The 23,229-nt window shown below is 35.7% G+C and overlaps 1 protein-coding gene across 1 annotated transcript in view; it reads left to right on the top strand.

Annotated features, from left to right (window-relative positions):
• Positions 1–970: 970 nt before the first annotated feature.
• LOC128998173 (carnitine O-palmitoyltransferase 2, mitochondrial) overlaps positions 971–23,229 on the top strand; it is a 57,736-nt gene continuing 35,477 nt past the window's right edge. Inside the window, exons 1-4 of the mRNA XM_054424186.1 lie at positions 971–1,132; positions 4,419–4,496; positions 6,838–6,896; positions 8,503–8,925. Coding sequence (XP_054280161.1) covers positions 4,422–4,496; positions 6,838–6,896; positions 8,503–8,925 — 557 coding nt within the window. The 5' untranslated portion in view covers positions 971–1,132; positions 4,419–4,421. The remainder of the gene's footprint in view (positions 1,133–4,418; positions 4,497–6,837; positions 6,897–8,502; positions 8,926–23,229) is intronic.

The raw sequence follows: 23,229 nt of genomic DNA, 5'->3' as shown, positions 1-23,229 counted from the left end.
GCGAGTGGCATCTTTATAGTTTTCTGTGTATCGAAAAAATAAATGTCAGAAAGGGAGTCCCACACTTTGAAATTCCATTTTTTTAACAGCTCTGCCTTTTTATGGTGGTTGATTTATGATTGATCTAGTCGGGACGGACCTTGCCTTGACCTTGATGCATGTCGACGTCAGTCAAAGATGTTTTTGTGCCCCCGCTTGGTGCGTCTAACATGAGTTGCTTGATGAACTCGAACTGCGCAGCCTCCTTAGAAGCTTTGTCTCCTATCTAATCATAGAGCATTATGTTGGAGGTGACTGTCTCGGTCTAGGAAGGGGAGAAGAGAGTGAGCCTGCTTACCCTATGTTATTGCAGCCTAACCCATCTTTTCCTGTGTTCCTCCTGAGCCCATGAAACGATTGAGTGACATGCACATACAAACGAGCTGATGGTGGTATTATACGGCACTTTGCTTTTACGGTTTTTAATCAACTGGCGTTTACTTTATGTGAGCTAAATAAGAAGATGTATTCTAGAATGTAATGGACTTTTGTTTGTGCACCTTTGAAGTAGGTGAAACGGGTCGAGGAGATTATTTACATGATAAGGAATAAGTTAATGAAGCTCCACTGTTTTAAGGAATTTAAAAATTCTTTAGTTGGAACTATAAGTTCTCATAAAAGACAAAAAGTATTCTACCATTCTAAATAAATAATAAATTCTTGGGATTATATTTTAACTATGCCAACACCACAAAAAATAAACATTATTTAAACATAAATATATTATTAACTTAAAGAATTATAGTTGTTTTATATCTACTCCAGATAAGTTTGTGTTCGAAAAAACAAAAGCTGGAACAAAATCTTTGTAAACGACATAAATTTATCAGACTACGAAGCTGCATGTTCAAAAGATTTGCTGAGACAAACGATATTAAGATACACCTGCGGCTAAAAACTGTTTGTTTATATGGTATTGGTTAGCCTAACTTTCTTGAGCTGTCACTTCTATTATTCTGTCATTCATTATGACTTGTCAAATCCATCAGATTTGTCTTTAAATTCTTTGTCCGAGTCGTGTTTAAGTTAATATTTTTGCTGTAACTTATTGGATTTAATATAATTGCATTGTTTCTAGTTGAATTAAAACTAGGTAAGTTGTAAGTTAGGTTTACTTGGAGGCAATTTGTTTCAAAATTATCAGCATAACTGGTCAAATAAAATAAACATGAATAAACATGAATTTTGACCATCACGATTTCCAAGTATTATTATTTGAACTTTTAACTTGAGGCAAACTTATTTGCTATACCGGTACTTCATAGGTAAACTTACCAGCTATTTGCTCCGAGAGTTAGGTTATAGGCCTACTTGATTTAAACTATTTAGACTATTATTTCAACACAAGTTCAGCCCATCACCCTATAGGCCTACCTACCTATGTTTGGTTAGTAGGCCTACTGTTGACCCCATGACCCCATCCGACTTAACCGACCCTAACGGGACTGGACCTAGGTCGGATGAGTCAAAAGGTCGGTTTAAACGCGCAATCTCCAAAAAAATGAAGTGCTATTCACTTGGAATTATATAATCACTATTCTGAAGTTGTGTGTGCAATATTTACCAAATAAACTAGGCATAGGCATACACTTATCTCTTTTAATTCTTAAGTATGTTATTGACGATGAAAGAAGACACAAACAAACCTAAAACAAGGTTTTAAAGTAAAATACTTTCAGTGGAATAAATTATTATTGTAGGCAGAGTCAGTACAAATTCTTCATTTAGTACCTTTAAGTAATATTAATTTATGCTTTCCATATCTATTGTAATAGCCTAAGTTACAGCACAGAACTTATTATTGAAATTAAAGATACAATCAACCATGTTTATTTATACAGTAAAATTCTCCAGAATTAAGCGTATTGTTCCCATCGCTGAGCGTGGGAGCGGATATGCTGAGTTTCCTACTACCGTACCTATGTGATGGTTAAACAGAAATACCTAGGACTCTAAATCAAGGTCGGTTAAAACAAACTGTAGCCTAATATTTTACGAGCGAGGGCGTATAATCAGATTATCTTTTAAGTTAATGCGAGGTCTGTCAAGAGGGGGTCTACTATAACCAAGATAATCTATTTCATTGGCATTATACAGGTACTCAATACGGAACTGTTCCGGGATACGAAATTCGAGCCCAATACAACCATTACGGAACTGTTCCGTGATACAAGGCCAATGGATTAAAGCACGGGCTATTACGTATCAGTAGTAATATTTTCCTATAATGTGCTCTTTTTGGAATTAAAATTGCGTTTGATGTTAACTTACTTAGACATATTTCTAACATTTGCCTACGATATATTAAGTCTCTACAAGTATTCATCATCCAAAAGTGAATTGCGTGGGAAAGTGTACACTTAGGATTCCTTCTTTCTATCATCCCTTGTGCATGCTTGATGCAGTGGTCGGAATTTTGGAGAAACTCCTCTTACAAAACTGACTGAGGCCAACCCTGCGGTTTGAAGCATGTGATGCACTGTGGGTCCAAAAGACATTTGCGCCCCCTCTCTCCTTCTTTGTGGGGTAATTATTCACTTCCTTGTACTCCCAGCAAATCTAAAACTTCTTCTGCCCCTGCGCCCGGGCCCCCCAGGCTCATTTACTAAAGCGGCGACTGACTGAGGTGATTGTCTCTGTAGGTGACCTGTCCCCGCTGCTTTTGGGCTTAAGATTATTCGACCCTAGATACCATTCAAGAGGTAGTGAAGGCGATGCTCGTTTCTTTCAGGCTCTTCCTAACTTACGTTCATCTTATTTTCCTTTCTTTCTGACTAAAAATAAATTTAGCGGAGAACAGAGGATCACAACCACTAGTCCTGCCATGTAGTCCTCCTTGTAACGCTTGATACAAAAAACACTTTCAACACCACCAGGTGGAGGGATTTGCTGTGGGCACTAGATCATATGTTCTACATTCCTTTCTACCTCCTGATTATGATTGAGGCATATTTAACAGACTGTTGTCTATTGTCCGACACCACTGAAGGTCAGCAGCATGTTCCCATCACTTCTGAGGCTCCTTCGGGTCAATTCTGGAACGTGGCCTCTTTGATTCTTTTATGATGATTAAATTCAATTCTGGAACCTAAATACCCTCAAACTCTCACTAATGATTATTAAATTCACTTCAATTCTCTAGATATTTCCTATGTCAGCTTGCAGAGGATCAACGTATCAATTAAATTATCAATTTTTTGAGATGTGGCGTCCCTGGGTAGCCTACGTATTTTAACCCAAATATGAGTGTAGGATGAGTGTAGAATGGTGTGAGATGATCTGTGTAGCTTTGTTACTGATTAAGATCAGCTGGTTCATCAGTCGGAATCATTTATTTAAAGCCCAATGATCAGGAACAGCTTGGTCCGGTTTCGAACCATCAAAAAGTTACTGACTTTTCTCGGGATTGGACCGGCTACCTAGTTTGATTGTTAGGTGAGCACTATAACCACTCAGCTACTCTACATAGGACTTTCTCTTTGTTAGTTATTATGCTGATTAAGTAGCGGCCAAAATTGCAACAAGAACAATGGTGCAGGCAAAACTCAAGCTTGGTCTAGGAGTTCAGGATTTGATGAGAACTCACATAGCCTGTCTCTGGTGATCAGCAAGACCGAGGTCGTGGCTCTCACAAAAATATTGTTAATCCAAGTGCACGTTTTCTAGCAGTGTTTATAATGTGCCAAACGAACATAATGGGCCTGCCTTTTTTTTTTTTTTTTTTTTTTTTTAAATAAGAACGGAACTAAGCTATTTGGTAATTCTGAGCAATTACTTGGTCAACCCCAATTTTTTTCATACTTTACTACGGTCATCAGGATGTTCTTATAAAACAAGAAACATATAATTTAAGCCCCGCAAGGCCATCGTACAGGTTGCAGAGTGATAAGAACTTTCAAATTCCAAGCGATAACAGTGGCTTGCAGGAGACGCGCGGAAGGCCAGTTGGCCAGGAGACTCGGATGTCGGATGAGGACAAAGAACCCGGCGATTACTGAAGTAATTTCTATTTGTATATAATCTATATTAACTTTCCCGGGCTGAATTATGTTTTTTTTAGTTGCACATACATCTCTAAAGCCAGTTGCGACAGTACCGTTATGTTTGGTTAGGTTAGGTTAGGTAAGGTTAGGTTAATTCATAACCTAACTTAACCTAACCTAACCTAACCTAACTTAACCTTGCGGGGCTTAAATTATATGTTTCTTGTTTTCTAAGAACATCCTGATGACCGTGGTAAAGTATGAAAAAAATTGGGGTTGACCAAGTAATTGCTCAGAATTACCAGTTATTTAACTATTGGTACCTAATCAATTTATCAAAACTATCCATCCAAACACAAAACATCTTCAGTTAATCAGGATTATTTCTGTTTGTAGAGAATGGGAGTAGCGATAAGCACAAGTGGAGAATATAGAAAACTTCATCACATCAGTAATTTAAATCGTGCAAAGAAGGTAAAGTAAGGTCTGCATAATTTTTTTATTGAATTAGTGTCTATCTTTTTGAGGTACAGTATTATAATAGTAATAATATCATAAATATTATTAGGCCTAATAATATTTATGGTCAAAATCATGAAATCTTTTAAAACTGTGTAATGCTTTATGTGTGTCAGTGTATTTGTTGTCCTGTGATTACTGAGAAAGTGAGTTTTTAAAAGGTTCTATAAATCAATTCTAACGACTCACCCTACCAGTGAAGAATTTGTTTCAGAAAATGTAAAAGTAATCCTCAAGCAAACCGTAAATATGACCAAAAGTGCCTCAGAGCAACAATGCTCTGGCTTTTAGCTTATATTGGTGTTGTGATTTCCAGTAATAAACAAACCATATTTAAAAAAAACCCAAGGAACTTTAGTACTGTAGGCGCAGTAAAACCTCAATAAGTAGACGGTGGATAACTCAACAGTTAAAAAATGACAGGACGCTCACAAAAAAAGCAAATTTTTCACAACATATAGTTTATTTAATTGTTGAATATTTTTACATTTCTTTGAAGATTGTTTTTTTAAACAATATGTAGAAATACTTACGTATGTAATAAATGTTTTTTATCAATTATTTAAGATGGGGACGCCACTATGTGCGTATTTAAACCCAAATATGAGTGAAGGATGAGTGGCGCGATCTTGTAGTCTTGTTAGTGACTAAGGCCGACATGTTCCTTAGACACAGCTGTTAATTAATAGCCCATACATCTAATGGCAACTAAGGGACCTACAGTTTATTGTGGAATCCGAACCATATTTTTTCCTCGTAATTAAAGAATTGGTCTAATTATTAAGGATAGTACTGCGGATAGTCGTAGTACCCACTAGTGCGGACATTGATCCACACCAGGGAGCATCGCATCAACAGTGCATCCCTATAAATATCCACAATTTGTATATATATATACAAAAAAAAAAAAAAAAAAAAACTCACTTTTTGTTTCGCCGGAACAAACCTGCAAACTAAGCGAATTTCTATTTACCAGGCTGGATTTCTACTAAAATATTCCCTAAAAATTGTCAGATTTATTTCCTATTTAATTAACATTAATTTTAGTGAGTACCTAGGTTTGCTTCTACACGGAAGATATTTAGATGTGTTTTTTTTATTGCAATGTCGATAAACATAAACAAGCAAACTACAACAGTTTATTTATCCTCCATCAGAATAACATGGGATTTTTAAATTTACAATTTCTTCGTAACCGTTGGGCATACAACAACGCTTCAATTTACAAAATTATATTCTTTTTTTAAGCTCTACAAAATGGATTGGAGGGTAATATTGAAATTTCATGTTTTTAGGTTCAAAATGTTGGTTTTGGTCTCTGGGGACCTCAAAACGAAAAAGTTAATCGGTCCCGGTCCCGGGTCTATGTCTTACCATGAGACCTGCGGTAATAGCTTAATCCCCTATATGAAAAATTAGTCTGTTATGTATTTCATTTATTAAAACCCATTACAGTAGACTCCCTCTTATCCGGACTTCTCGGGACCGAGGCCAGTTCGGATAACGGGTTATCCGGTAAAACGGATGTCCCCAAAAACTCGTAAAAACTGATGGTTTTTAATGCGTATTTGACTTAAATTTAGGAGAACATTGTATTTAGACACGTGATCACTGGTCTCAAATCTTTCCCACGAGAACGGTTGATTCAGTACCGCCCACTTCCTGCCGATCTAGTCCAGTTAAACCGATGTGCTGATAAAAATTGTCCAGTTAAAGAGATGTCATTTCCGCCGAGTGTATTCCGATTAAACCGATGTCCGGTTAAAAGGTGTCTGGATAAGAGGGAGTCTACTGTAAATCAATGTTAGGATATCTCAACAAACTTTGGGTCCAAAAATTGTCGAGTTAGTAAGGTTTTACTGTACCAAGTTACACTTTTAATGCTGATGGAATTATTTCTCAATATTGTTCCTGCTATTAATGTCACTACGTACCTAATCCACATATGGTACAGTTGAAAATTTGTTTAACATCAAGCTCGTAGAATCTGCAGCTTCACTGAACACAAAATGATATTGTATTAAAATTGCCAGTAATAAAGCCAATGTGAATTCAATTTAGCTGAAAGAGAATTCCAATCACTTTGATTCCTGTTCAGATATTTATTTGTACTGTAGGCCTATTTAGTTTTTATTTTGATTTTTTTAGATTATACTGTAGTTTTTTTGTTTTTTTGTTTTTTTTTATTAAGACCTTTGACTGGTTTCCTTAAGTGTTATTGAAAACATCAGGACAAAAAGTCTACAAAATCATTCATTCAAAAATGTTACCAATAATATGTGGTATTCTATTTCAGTTTACTCCTATACATGCAAGGAAGGGAGAAGTTAGATTACTTATTTCAAGATGTAAGAGGTAAGTACTAAATATAATTTGAGTGTGGAACCAATGTTTATATTTATTAAGTTTTCTTGTTTTTAACTTAAATTTAAATTAAATTAGACACACTGTCATTCATAGTTTAAGATAGTTAAGTTTGCCTATTTTAAACCTGAGTAATTTTGAATGAATGGCTGCCTCTTAGTATTTTAATAAATTTTTCATGTTCATTTTTAGTATATAAGTATGGTAGCTCCTTTTACTATGATGAAATCAAATGAAATGAAATAATATTTTATTTCCCATAAATTATATACATATAATTACATTGTATTTTTTTTTTACTTAAATATAATACAGCAAGCATTACTAACTAGATAACAAAACAAAAATTATATTCTGTAGAAATAAAGCAAAAAAAGTGCAAAAAAATACATTCTATAACAAAGGAAAAAGTCTACATAGGCAGGGCCTGTGCAATCAAATGAGCTCTAGTATTTAAAATGAGCCAATAATATTGAGCCATTTGTTGATTTAGCTGATCATATCAACCATCAGAACTAAGTAGAATAACAATCTATCATGTATTGCCTCTAGCACCTCAGATCTTGCCACTTACATAATTATTTTAGAAAGGGAATATCCGCTAACTGATGCCTTATGAGGTACACCCTGAGGGTGTTTTAGGAAACCTCTCCCAACCTATTTAAAACAACCCCTATCTTCTTTACCTTGCCTTTCAATGCTCCACATTGAAAAGATTTAGTTTCACAAAGAAGAAACTTTTCCCAAGGAACGGATCCCTTAAACTAGTCTCCTATAGTTTATATGTATTTAATTATTAGTTAGTTGTTTTACTTTTGCTGGTGCACATAATGTTTTATAACTGTATGGCATGCCAGTATGTTGGAATGGTAGGACAATGATTATTGGTAATTATTTTATAATTAAATCGGATATTGTTGGAGGGTGAGGACAACTGGGACTGCTGGTCTCACTTTGGTCAGATTATCCTTCAATCTAAAAAGAACGATCTAGATCGGATCACAGTATAGATCGTGTAAGAGAAATGAACGGCTAGACACTGAGTAAGCCCTTCGGGCGTTGGCAAACTCGGCCTAGTTCTGATGAAGTGCGACAAGTGTTCCCAGGCTAGTGTCCGAAGAGTAGAGGAGCTTTTTAGTGGGTAGTCTCTGGGTTTAAACCCGTTGGAGTCCCACACTATAGGCTAGCCACCTGTGTGCATAAATGCATTTTCCCACCTCTCCCAAAAAAAAAAATAAATAAATATGGATAATATTTTACTTTGACGAATTCAATCAAATGGTTGCTGGTATGTAGTTTACAAAGATCAATTGTAGGCATACTGTAATACTATTGTGGATGTGTTGGAAGATCACTACGAAACTCTATGAAATAGGCTGTAATGTTTAAGAATACAGCATTCAAGTACTTTTGATATATTGAGAACCAAAATTAAGCACCAACTCCTCCCTGGTTTGCACTTTATGGACATTTAATTAAGCTTGTAGCCTTTGTTGATTTCTATACTTACCTTCATGGATGAGAAGTAAGTGTCACCTAATTTTTTCATTACATCAAATTTTGTAATCGTAATTAACTACCTAACTAATTTGAGCAGTGTTTCTGTTTCAGACCCATCCTTAGGTGAAGACTACCAGCATTTCAAAAAGAGCCTGATTCCTACATTCCACTTTCAAAACTCCCTACCTCGTCTTCCTATTCCTGAGCTAGAGAAGACAGGTGAAAGATACCTCAGATCTCAGCAGCCTCTGCTTTCTGATGAGCAATACAGTAAAACTAAATCATACGTGGAAAAGTTTGTAAAAAGTGATGGCATTCAATGTCAGAAAACCCTTATTGCAGAGGACAAGGCTAATAAGCATACAAGCTATATCACCAAACCTTGGTTTGACATGTACTTGACAGATCGAACTCCACTTCCTATCAACTACAATCCTTTTTTGGTGTTTGCTAACCATCCGAAATCAGAGTTCAACTCGCAAGTCATCAAATCAGCAAATCTGATCATATCATCTCTAAGGTGAGATGAATCACAGCACTTTATTTTTAAGTTTATAAATGAGAAATGAGTAATTCCTGTACTGTTTTAACACTCGGTGGTATTAGAAAATCCTTAACTGATTAGAACTCATTTTAGTCAGCTATAGGCCTACTCAGAATTCCAAAAGTTTTACTTATTGTAAAAAAAAATTACAGTTTCATAGATTACATGCTGGTTGTTTTTAGCGAATTTCCCATATAGGAAATAAGCTATTACCGTAGTACTCATGGTAAGACCTGGACCCGGGACGGATTTACTTTTTTGTTTTGAGGTCTCTTAGAGGCCAAAAACACCATCCGTTCAAATTCATAAAAAGTCGTGAGATTATTTCACTGGCATGTGCGTTTCAAAATACATCAAATCACAGAATGTAATTCTTAAATTCATTTTTGTTACTGATAAAAGTATATGTTACTGCCTACTGCTATAATTTTTTTTATATTTAAGCATTAGTCTGCTGTTTTATTTGTGCTGTTTGAACCTATTTTCATTTGGAACAGAAGTACAGTAACCTTATGGAGCTTATTTCACTATTCTTACTGTCTTACTTACAAATAACTATTTTTACCACGAGTGCCGAGCAACTCTTCAAGGATCTCAAATAGAGTATCAATGTATTAATAGGTTCATATTACCATAGAATAAATAAACACCAGAGAAGAGCAGGGGCGGCCTAAACTGCATGGTATATTTATTCGGGCTGCCCGAGTTAGTTGGGCGGCCCGAGTTCAGAGTGCGCTAGCGTAGTCTTCGCGTCGGTAATGCAGTTCTGCAATACACAGTACGTTGTTGACGTCTACAGCAACAATGCGCTCGGCTCGTAGACCGTAATCGTGCGCTTATGTTTTGGTATAATAAAACTAACATTTGAAATAAACTGTTACTTTATTACGCATTAAATTTTATAAATGTTATTATTTGACTGTATAAATGAAATTGTGATGAATGGATTGCAATAAAGAAACTATTGCGGTTGTTTTAAATGAGAATGAAAACTAATGACTTATAATATACGTGGAAGGATTAGTCTCTCACGTCCTATAGAGCTTTGCGAACTGTACAATGTGATGCTCGTCGATACAATCACAAAGGACACATCCCTTGCCCTGGATTGGGGATTACAAACATTCTAAGAACTGGCAAGGGAGGGTCCGTCCTTTCGCAGAAGGACGATGTTTATGACATCGGTACCCGTGTAAAGCCGACAAGTGGCCCTGGCAGAACAAACGTTGGACTATAATTTTTTTGAAATACTGAACTAAATAAGGAAACTGACTATCCTAAACAATTTACTTACAATATTATTTATACCTACTAAAAAGAAATAAAAAAACTATAAACAATCTTGATAAACAATATGATTCTATTGTTTTGAAATCTACTGTCAATGTCACTTAGACTGTAATTTTGTTTATTAGTATTATTACAAATATTGTTGAACTGAACAAATAATAATATTGATACAAATTGTATCATACTGAAGGTATCCGTATAAATGTTTGCATACAAATGAATAGAAAACATTTTAACACCGTACGACAAGTTGAAATAGATTGCTTTAAGATTGACGATAAAAATAGATTAGTGCCGGTGGACATTAGTCACAAAGCCCTGTTACTGCGTCAAAGTTTCCACCAGAAACAGGGTACTTCTTTTATGGAGAAGTTCTCTTAGAGATAGGCACTATCGGTCTAAGAGACGAACAACCAATAACGAATATTTAAACAGAAAGCTATATTTACGTTATTATATTCCCTCAAAAATAACCAAAAAAAACCCTATTTTTAATATGCGTATATATAATAATACCTATACACATTCTTGACTAAATCTAAATACATAACATATTTATATTTAAAATGTACAAAGTCTAAACAAGAATAATTACAAGTAAAAAATAATAACGCATGTAAGGGTAAGAACAGTACAAGTGGGTCGCGGTGGAGGGGTAGGTCGCGGTGGATGCCACTAGTTAAGTCGCGGTCGATGTCGACTGCACACAGCGCGAAGGTCACCCGCGCTGTCAGTGCAGCTCAGACCATTGGAGAGTGATGTGTTTAGTGCGTTTATCAAAACTAGCTGCTGTACCCGTGCTTCGCAACGGCAAGAAAAATCAGTTTCATTATCATTGAAATAGATTTAGAATAAATAATCTATCATAAAGTTTAAGATTCAATAATCCTACCACATAGTTGTGTAATAGTATATTTCGTACCTAGGGCCAAAAATGAGGCTTTGCCGGCTCGAGATAGTTTTTAAGTTCGAGACGAAGTCGAGAACTTAAATCGATCGAGAGCTGCAAAACCATTTCGGTCCGTGGTACGAACGCTATTTTTCACCACACTATACCCTATTACCACTATTCACCACTATAATAATGCACACTGATAGTCAACACAACTAAAACTTTAAGGTTATGTGAAGAAATAATTTGAGGAATCAGCAAAAATAAAAATAAATAGTTGCTATACGGTGACAATAACACAATTTTATCGCAATGCTATGGATTTCGATTGTGTATTTAAAATGCACTAGTGTCCCTGTTGCTCGAATTCGAGCAATAGCTAAGTATTACAGGCGTTATTTTAAAACGAATAACATCCATAATTTCTGATGACTTTAAAAGATTCGACTCAAAGATTATGGAAATACTCAAGATGTACTTAACAGATAGATATAATCAACATTTCTTGTAAATATCTTATCATTTTTCCAAAGCTGATCTTGTTTTTTAGTGTTTTCTACAAATAGCCTTATTCATAGCCGCATTAGGTTGTCCATAATAACGATTATAAATTCTAAAAAAATTTTCTATTTCTTTTCCTTGGTGGTGTTCTATGACTTTTCTCTGTTTCCAAAGTTTGCAAATCGGCTCTTTCAATGATTACTACGAAATGCAGCACAGTGTTAATTCAGTTTTCTTTTTAGTATATCAATTTATCCAGGCTCTCTCGCTTTTTTCCATTGTAATATTTACGCCAACCCAAATGAAAAAGTAGACTATTTTATTTAAACCAAGTCAGTAAATGTTTGTAGCAAACTGTTAAATTAGCAATCTTGTAGACTGTTTACAATTAACATATGTTCTTCTTCTCACTTTTAATTTCTGACAACAGCTGGAGTTTCATAACCATTTTTGTTTCCCATGTTAATCTTATGGAGAAATACGAAAATTAAAAGGGCCCTAGGGCCTCACTCTCTAATTATTTGCCTAAAAAGAAAGTTTCCTGCACAACTACACGTTATGCTCTTTCTAATGACACCAAAAACATGACAATCGGTTTAGTAGTTTCGGAGGAGTAATTGTCACAAAAAACCTGCTTGCGTATTAAATAAGTATAGATAAATAATCCTATATTTGGTGCAATGTTGTTTGATTCAAGTTCGGATAGTGATGAAATGTCAGCGGCAACCAAGTGGTGGATGATTGGAAATCTACCTAACAAGCGGTTTTCAGTCCACCCAATAAATAGAAGAAGAAACAGTTTAGGAGAATACCACCACCTTTTCAGTGAACTCAAAAACGACCCCGATCGATTTCGTTCGTACATGAGGATGACCCCAGAAACTTTTTCTTATATACTGGAATTACTTACTCCTCAGTTGGACCACTGCATTTCTCACCACACCTTTCACGTGACACCGATTCTCGCCGAGGAGAAGCTAGTTGTAACTATCAGGTAAGATTAGAATGAGTATAATAACAACTAATAGACCCAGGGATGAATACTAACATAGGCTATCATAGGTGTATTGTTTATAACAATAAGAAGATAAAAGGTAAAGTATACAAGCAGAGTTGTAAATTATGGGTTTATTTAAACAAAGACTACATTTCATAAAGTTGTTTGAAACACATTTAATTCACTGAACAATGACTCCTCGAGAAATTTAAGTAGTTTACAAATTATTTTTCAGAATAGAGTCTTTTTCAAAACACGTTACAAAGGAGTGTAACTCTTTGCAGAGCTGTGTTGAACACACTCGTTTTCAGCCTGTTGAGTATCAAAAAAATCACTGTAGTAGGCTTGTGAGTTACGAGATTCGCTTGAACTGGTAGCGTAAACTGGCGACGGAGTCGTAAATGAAGATGTAGACTGTTGGGGATAGGCCATATCAAATAGTATGTTTTGTACCTGCATTCTGAAGCGCAGCTTGTCCCTAGGAGTTAGTTGTCTGACATGTGGAAGAAGGGAATTAAAAAATCCAATGTCTTCGTCATTGGGATTTTCCGATACTTTATTTTGTTTAATTTTTAATTTTTCCCTTTCAACATCCAGCAGCTGTTGTCCAATAACCGCCTGTGGAGTAATTCTTTTTATGTAACCTGTTTTTGTAACAACAGAATTTGTCTGTTTACTACCTTTTCCAATCTCCTCATTGTTGTGTTGTGGACCATCGTTTGCAGCAGAAGTTCCCGGCTGACTCTCCGTTACAGTTTGTTCAGCATCTGGTATGTCTCGATTATCCTCATTATAAACCATTTGTTCTTCATTTTCTTCCAAAGAACTTGGTTCTAATGTAGAAGTAAGGTTGCCACTTGATTTCCTTGGTAAAAATTGGTCGGTCAAAAAAAGCATTGACTCAAAATACGGCCAAGTTGAAATAGGTTCGTCAGGAGCTGCTGAGCCTGACTTCAGCGTCTTCTTCAGCTGTTTTCCGAATTCTTGACGGAGATTCTTCCAAATTTGTCTAACATTTTGATCTGTAAAAAAAAATTAAAATAATGTTAATAATGTATGTATTTGTGTGTCTGTGTGTGTGTGTGTGGGTGGGTGTGTGTGCGTGTGCGTGTGCGTTTTTGTGTATTTATGAATGGAAGTTTGTAGAATCTAACAAACAATGTAACATTCATGTAGTAATATAAATATTACAAATACTGAACTACCAAACAGGAAATACTTTCTAGTTAGGGGTGATTGTTTATAAATAATTTGCTGGTATTTCATAGCATGTATTTACTTAATATATATTCCTTTTACAGGTATCTGGCTACAGGGTGCAGTTTCAAGACGCTAGCATTTTCCTTTCGTATGGGAGCTTCAACTGTTGCTAGTATCGTAAAAACAGTTACCAAGGGTTTGTGGACAGTTTTACAACCTCTTCACATGCCCACACCAACCACTTCCGATTATCAACGTATAGCCGGACGTTACAATGAAGTGTGGAATTTCCCGAACTGCATAGGAGCTATTGATGGCAAACACTGCCGAATAAAGTGCCCCACCCATTCTGGATCAATGTATTATAATTATAGACATTTCTTTTCAATTGTTTTGCAAGCGGTCGCTGATGACCATTACAAGTTTGTGTTTATTGATGTTGGAGGATATGGTAAACAAAGCGATGGAGGAACTTTCGCTGCTTCTGATGTGGGCCGTTTGTTGGAAAGCAATCAGTTGGCCATACCAGAAGATACAAATCTACCTTCCACCAACACCAAAGTTCCACATGTGTTAATCGCAGATGAAGCATACCCCCTGCGGGAGAACCTTATGAGACCTTTTCCAAAAGATAAACTGGGCGTCCCTCAAGAGATATTCAACAAAAGACTATCGAGGGCCAGAAAAACTGTTGAATGTGCTTTTGGAATATTATTTGCTAAATGGCGTATTCTGAGTGGTTGCATTGAAACGTACCCTACAACTGCTGATGCGATTATCAAATGTGTCTGTCTGTTGCACAACTTGGTTATTGATAAAGAAGGGTTTTGCGGTGATTTAGAAGATCTTCCACCGATCCCTGCCAGATGCAACTTACATGCTGTTGGTAGATCACGAAACACTGCATCAAAACAAGCTAAGATAGTTAGAAGAAAGTTTGTTGATTACTTTGTTGCAAACCCTTTGAAAATGTAGACTTTATATGTACCTTAGAGCGTCATTCTATAACTTGCGATTACCATTACAGGAAAGGGAATTATGTACTAACGTTGTATACGTACATTTTATACATTTGATTAATATCTTATAAAATAGTTAGAGGTTCAACTTTGTTAACTACATGTTCCATATGAACAAAACGCAGATGAATGTAAATTAAAACTATTTTAAAATCGTAATCTAAGAGTTACACTTACTTCATACCTCGTATTGACATGTATTTTGTGTTGCAGTTAATTACTATAACACGATGGAGAATTGAAAATTAAATGAAGTATAACAATTAAGTTTACAGAGAATTGCAAAGTAATAACAGGTTTGTGGTTACCTGTTGTTCCAAGTTCAGAGGCTATCCTCTTCCACTCCCTCTCCAGGACATGCCGGTTATGGTGTTGTTTGTGGAACTTATCCCACAGAACAGGAACACTGTGAACGGCGGCAATAAGTTCTTCCTTCATTTCCACAACACAGAGCAGTGACTGAAAGTGACAGGTCGAGTCTGTGGCGGGGGTCGGGGGAGCCTCGACCTTGAACGAACCAATCACAGCGAAGCAGCCAGCTGAACCGCGCGGTAAGCATCGATGTAAATCAAATGAGTTTGATTTTTAAAAGCATCGCTGTAGACCTCCTGGATGGCATCGCGATGCACCTCCACCGCGACTTAACTGTTATGCTAGGCCTGGTTAACTACAATGTGTTTGATTTACATGGATGTCGACCGCGACCTCCACCTCCACCGCGACCCACTTGTACTGTTCTTACCCTAAGATGCATAATGGCAGGCACAATGTTGAGTTGTAAATAAAGGAAATGGTCAAACTTATGAATGATGAAAAATAAAATGAACATCAAATTAAAAAGGTTAATGGCGTAGCAACATCATCACAAATAAAATAAATAAAACTATCGATATACATGTAAAAGGTTACGTTAACAGCATACATTTAAATCGTAGCCCTAAAAGTGTTCAATCTTTCATTAGCTACAGTATATCACATTTAATAGTACAATTTATATTTGTTAAAAATCTACCAAGTTGTTTTTTTTTAATATATGACATAAATAGGTAACTTTAATTTACCAAAATTAACTATCAACAACAGATTAACATGAATAAAAATAAGCATATAAAATAAATAAATATTTCTGGATAAATATTTCTTATGAAGATCATAAGAATTGCTACGACAATTTCCAAAATAGTTCTTAAAATTTGACATAAATAGGAAACTTTAAATATGTACAATTAACCATATTAAAAATCTGCATTTATAAAAATAAGCATACGACATAAATATGCGTGGAATTATGAAGACAATAATAATTACTAGAACAATCAAAATAAAGAAAAACTACAATAATACAATAATTTTCAGTAAAAAGGTGTTAAAAAATATATAATGGTAAAAGTCGAATTAATACGTAATAGGCATAAACGAACAAATTAACATCTAGGAAAATTTACAGGTAAGTATTATGAAGAATAAAAAATTTGTTAAGGTTAATATTCAATGCCACTGGAGACAGATTATGATTGTAGAAGAGGTGCAAGTGTAGCAATGCATTTACAAGTTCTGAACTAGTTTAAGTTTTTCCTTGTATTGAGAGAAGTTAGGTGTTCTGGATTTGGGAGTCCTCAGTTCTTTTGATTGCCATAAAATTGTTTTCATAATTTTAAGGCGAATTACAAAGTTCACTAGAAAAAGGCGATGAACATAGCAATTGTCAGTTTGTTGCAGCCATAGTTTGTCCACTCTGCTTATTTCTGTAACAGCTAAGTCCACTAGAGCACTTTTGACACTATTCTTGTACATAAGGGAGGGAAAATGTGTTTGAAATGTGTTCAGGATCACTTCTGTAATTTTAACCATTGTTGGTGATGGTGCAGTGAGATGTGAGATGCCCTCCTTTGTGCCGTAGGATTTGTAGAGGATTAAAAGCTGATTGGGTTCAGATAAAATGTTTTCCACAGTTAATTCTTCCTTGCAGCTATTACAATGGTATTTGTCTACAACGACTTTTGCGATGTACCCCGCAACGTATCTGTAAGAATATAAGCAAAAACTTACCAAAAACGTATTGTACAACAAATAAATAATGCTCAGTTTACAAATCTCAAAATGAAAGGTGACTTTATAGTTTATAAATAAAATACAATTTATTAATGAGAAACAATGTGAAATATACTTTTTCTTATTTGAAATTTACTTTCGTGTGAAATTACCTGTTTTGTTGCATGTTCATCATCTGTGAAAATCCATCATTACATTGTTTATTACGGAAAATTAATGTTTACTTTGCGAAAGTCGTGATAACAAGGTTTTTTTTATTTTTTCGATGTTAACAAACAAAGATTTTGAACTGTTTTAATTGGCAACGACCAAAAATGTACAACCAATATAAATATTAACTTTAAATTGAAGTCATAACATAAAACATACTACGTGTTTCGTAATGTTCCTAACTGTAATACATAATTATCCAATGTCTGTTTTTTTTTTTGTAATTTAAAAAATAATTAGTCTTTGTAGTGTAGCGAAAAGTAACGTTCAAAACACGAGTGAAAGTGGGTCTATAAACACCTGCTTGCTTCCATAAGCAAATTAAATTGAAAATAACTTAAAAGTAGTTTTGAAAGGTTATCTATAAAAATATATATATATATATTGAAACATAGTTTGTTCGAATAGTCGATCAACATGAAGAAAAATAGTTCCTCACACGGGAAAAAGTGTCTGTTCAACCGTAGTGATGAAAACCCTTTAACAATGTATCAACACTCAACAATGTAATCTGAATATTTTGAGGATGATTGTTTATTATCAAATTCTTCAGCTAATATAATATAAATATAAATATAAAATACAGCTTTTGCAGATGATGTAATATGCATTCATACTGTATACGCACTGTATTTTTATTTGTTGAAAAAGTCATGTTTTAGTTTTGCTACAAAATTATAAGCTTGTTATTGATTAAAAACTACTTAACTTATATAGTATCAGTTATAGCATTTACTATTAGATAGTCAATTATTATTGGCGGTAGTTTATTCCGTTTTAATACGAAGGACATATTTGAAGGGTGGGGTATTGATAAATTCTGAAAATGAATATTACCTATTTTATACACTTACTCGACAGAACATGACTCCAGACTGAGGGTGCTCGGAAGAGTAGGTGTCGAAGATGGGACGGTCAACAGCTCAGCCTCATCTTCATAGTCCTCTGCGTCGTCAGCGTCGATGGGGAGAGGATCTTCATCGCTCGAGGGTATTTCAGTGGGGTCATCAGCTTCGTCCTCCGTGTCTACCACTGGCTCGCATTCTTCTGTCAAAGTAGCGTCTGAGGTCGAACTTATTAGCTCCTCGTCGTCCTGCTCACAGTTGGTTGTAGAAGGAGGTTTCATCAGAGCTATTTGAACACGATGGCGTAGGTTTTGTCTAAATTTCATTGCTGATGGATTTCTGTCAAAGCCCCCCTTTTGACGACACATTGAAAATTCATTTTCGAGAGCGTCTTGTGTGAGTCTGTTCGTCATGAGGAAGCTGACGCCCTCCTCGCTCAGACACTCCCACAACTGGAGAACAGCTGCAAGAGTTAGCTCGAAACCGTGGAAACTCGGTGGTTTTGAAAGCTTTTTTACGACTTTCCCTTTTATTATCTTGGATTTTTCCACGTGGCAATGAGCTATCCAAGTCAACGCACTTCTTAGAGTTTCCTGCACCAGCTGACCTTGGCTTGTTCTATTGGAAATTGCACATTTTAAAGGGTTGCTGTCAAACAAAACCTTACTATTAAGGCAGTCAAATATATTGTTAATGTTGGAGATGAAATCTGCCGTCTCTGAAGCTTCTGCTGGAAGCTCTTTGGTCATGATGGCGGTGTTCATTGCAGCTTTCACACTGCGGCTGAAAACTTGTGTGGCGAATTTCACCTTCATTTTGTCGAATGCGTTAGGTGAGATATGTTTTGCTGTTAATTTTACAAGAGCTCGGGCTTTATTGGATGACACGTCAATTTCATAAAGGGATTTGATGTGTTTCCATGATGCTCTGCCGTCTTTAAAAATTATGTCATTACTAAGTAGGTTGTTCCTAACGCATTTGATTAGGTGAGGGGTGTCATAAACAACAAAGACCTTGTTTCCATCACTGAAGAAAAAAGGCGAGTCTTTATTCACATTGAGACAGTTCATCGCTTTGACATTGTTGTTCCCTTGGTCACACACCACCACTCGCACCCGAAGTCCCACACTTGTTAGTGATTTTACAACCTCCTTCACCATTTCAGATAGGATCCTTCCCTCGGTCACACTACCACTCAAGTAGTAGGCAACTGGCATCTTCCATTTGTGGTAGATTCCACGAACCAAAAACATTAGCACGTGTGTTGCTACTCGTGGTGAACGACCGTGGTTTCCCAAGTCCTCGAATCCTTCTACCAAATCACGTTTTTCGTTGAACGACAAGTGTTTTTTAACTGTCATCTCATCAAACATGAGAACCACTTGTCGCTCTTGGTCATTCATGGATTGTGACTTTAATTTTAATCTCGTGATAAGATCAGTGGAAATGCCAGGTGACAGGTCAATCACGCTGAGCCAACTAGAAATAGTCCTACGACTAGGCAATATGAATTTTTTGTCTGAAATCAAATTGTTATATAAACCGGGTGATCTATAATGTAATTCTATAGCTAACTGTTTTTCTTTTTCTGTCCATTGGGTACCTTTTGGATGAAGCATTTGCATTTTAAGGAGTGTTTTAAATGGCTCACTGTCTATGCACTCGCAAGCTAATTCAAATGCTCTTTCTTTAGTTATCTTCTTTGATTTAGCACGCCTGAGCTGTTCAGATTTTCTACGGACAGTTAATTGGTGCTTGAATAGTCTCTTTTTCAGTTTCAATTTTCTAGGGGTATCGGGAGACATGTATTTAGGTTTACCTGATTTAACGTTTGAGACAGGAGTCATCTTAACCCTCTTCACGGTTGGAGACGCTGTTGTTGGTGTAGGTAGAAGTAGAGAGAGGGGTGTGTGTGACTGTAAAGATGCTGGTGCTGGTGCAGGGGGGATGGAAGGTGATGATCCTGAGGTACCTGGTTGCATTGAGAGTTCCATTTGGTGTCGATGCCACTCAGATGCTGGTTGTGGTGCTGGTTGTAATGCTGGTTGTGGTGCTGGTTGTAATGCTAGATGTTCTGCTGTTTGTGGTGCTGGCTGTGATGGTGGATGAATTCCCGAAGATTCGAAAACATCGAGAGGTTCTTGGGTTTCAACCGAACAAAACAATGTCGGCACAGCATTTTTTTTTAGTCGACTGCTCCTTGACAAGTTATTGAAACACGACGATTCAAAATGTCGTTCACAAACAACGCGAGAAGCGAGGGCAGTAGATGGTAAATCAAATAACTGTTCGTTAGCACAGTTTATAACCCACTCGTCACAGACATCAGGGTTATTCACTGGGAATTTAAAAAACCTTAAAAAAGAATCTTTGGTCTTAATTGATAAACACGAAAGAAATGCACACTTTTTAGTACCCGGCATGATGTCCAAATAACTACAACTTGGTAACTAGGTCATAATAACGAAAATGTTTAATTAACTAATGTCTCTTATACACGCACGTACACCCACTACATACATTGAATGCGAACTGCGTACATATGAACAAGGAAAAGTTTAGATCTCAAACATAGAGTCGAAAGAGACGCGCTATGTTCGAGGTTTCGCACTATACTAAAAGCTAAGCCTAAACACGCAAAATTTCAGCCCGAATGTGAGAGTCGAGACTTTATAACCCATCATAAATTAACACTCTTCTGTGAACAGCCCCGGTGCCGCCAACCCCGCTGTCGCCAACCCCGCTGTCTCCAAAGGTAGGGCCAGTGCCTGACCGCCCTGCCTGCTGATTTAGTTTGTAGTGGGCATTTTGTTATTTAGGACATAACAATTTTAAAAATATAAAACAATGTGAGAAGTTGTTGTTATGGCATATTGAGAACAGCTTCCTACTCGGAATTGTAAATAAGTTTTGACAACCCCACGATCTTGATAAATTTAAATAGGAAGATTTAACAACCTAATTTAATTTAAACCCTGTTCAACCCTAAACATTTATTAACATTTATTATTAAGAGTTTTTACTCTTTCTCCCCATCATCATGTTCCGATGTAGAGCTGTGAATAATAATACAATAAATCATTGTAGGTCCCCTGTTTGCATTACTTTAAAAGATTATTATGTCACCTTGCCATTATGATAATTGAAAGCATAATGAACATCATAAAAGAATCAAAATAAATATAGCTATAAACAATTCTAAATTCTAGTTTAAATTGTTCAATTAAAGTTTTTTAATATGCAAATTTTCCAAAAGGACCCATACTATTTATTTTGAACACTGCCAATCTGTATTATTAATAAGCTACATGATTTTTTTTTAACAATAAGGTTTTTTGTTTAAAAAGATTTAACCCTTCAATATACACCAAAATGTACGTATTGGTGTTTAGATTTGAAAACTGACCTAAAATTCTTTTTAAAGGCTTTTGGGCTCTGTCCCAGAGGCTTTTAAAATTAACATGTTCTCCTTATGAAAAAAATTTCTTTACATTATGATCAGCTGGTTACTGTAATTAGAGATGAACTGTAAGAAAGGACCATGAGGTCCTAAGTTTGCCTCAATAAAGAATTATTTTCATTTCATCAGCTGGATAATCTAATTGCTGTTAATTCAGTTGCAATTTAATGAAACGTGTGCTACAAACATTTACTGACTTGGTTGAAATGGCATTTTTACTATTTGAATTTGGGTTGGCGTATGTATTACAATGAAAATACCTGCAGCAAACCTGCCGTCTAAGCGAATTTCCATTTGGCTGAATTAATTTTCAATCGATCTATTTAAATAACATTAGGTTTAACGAGTACCTAGGTTTGCTGCTACAAGGAAACTAATAAAGTGTGTGTTTTAAGTAAAATAATTATTGCTTAGTAGAAAATGAATATATTTGCCAAGTTTGATCAAAAGATATCCATAAACAAGCAAACTACAACATTTTACAATATTCTCCATAAGAATAACATGGGAATTTTAAATTTACAATTTTTGTAGTTTTTTCCGTAACCAATAACCGTACAAAAACACTTTGATATACTGAATTGTTAGTTTTTTTAAGCTCTTTAAGAAGGTTTAGAGAAAAATTGGGAAATTTTGTGTTTTGAGGGTCAAAAGTGAGAAAAACCAATTTTTACCCCATAAACCACCCCCATAAAACCCTGTTCCCATGGTCCGATCATGCTGGATCGCGAACTCATTCAAGTTTATCCCGCCTTACACCTTCAAACCAAATTTCATCAAAATCGGATAAAAATTACTCAAGTTATCTTGTTCACGGACACATATATATATAAATCTATATATATATATATATATATATACATATATAAAAATTTGAACGAATGGTGTTTTTGGCCTCTGGGGACATCAAAATGAAAAAGTAAATCGGTCCCGGGCCTAAGTCTTACCATGAGACCTACGGTAATAGCTACTTCCCTATAGGGAAATTCGCTAAAACCGAGAAAGCTTCGACAATTTAATATACTAAAAAGAAAACTGAATTAACACTGTGCTGCATTTCTCGACTAATCATTGAAAGAGCCGATTTTCAAACTATGGAATCATAGGAAAGCAATAGAACATCATCAAGTAAAAGAAATAGAAATAATGTATATCGTGAGTATTTCCATAATCTTTGAGTCGACTCTCTTAATGTCATCGGAAATTATGACTGTTATTCGTTTTAAAATAAAGCCTGTAATATTCGCGATTGCTCGAATTACACCAATCACAAAAGAAGGAGCAACGTTTCTACTGAGTTTCAACTAAGTAAATCATTGAATGTTGCAGTGTAACAGTACAGTAAATCAATTAAATTATATATACTATAGTTAACCTTTTATATCAGCTAAATAAATGTATAATTGAATACTAAACCAGTTTAAAAGAGGTAGGCCTATAATATGAAAAGAATACGATAATACTTCATTCACATAATATCCACTAGTAAGGTATGTGTATTTAATAATATAAATGGAGTAAGTGCATTTTTAACACAAACACGCACACTGCGCCTCTGCGATGCTAAAAAATCGAGCAGTAGACACAGTAAAATCCATGAACCGGCAACCGGCAAGCTGCGTTCGACATGTACAATGGGAAACAATGCCATTGTTTGCGCTTCCGTTGGTAACGCAGATTGTTAGGGCTCGCAATTGCCGCTAGGAGCAGCACACTACTAGGCTAAAAATCTCCCACGCTAAACTCCATATGGCTGCCTATCTCTTTATATTACTTCATCTATGATATTACCTATGATTAGACCAGTGGTGGAT

The sequence above is a fragment of the Macrosteles quadrilineatus genome, unplaced genomic scaffold (genome assembly GCF_028750875.1).
Source record: "Macrosteles quadrilineatus isolate MER2022 unplaced genomic scaffold, UCM_ALF_1.0 Scaffold_7__1_contigs__length_78375512, whole genome shotgun sequence".
In the NCBI taxonomy this organism is placed as follows: Eukaryota; Metazoa; Arthropoda; class Insecta; order Hemiptera; family Cicadellidae; genus Macrosteles; species Macrosteles quadrilineatus.
The sequence above is the reverse complement of the archived record's forward strand: the minus strand, read 5'-3'. Positions and strand labels throughout refer to the sequence as shown.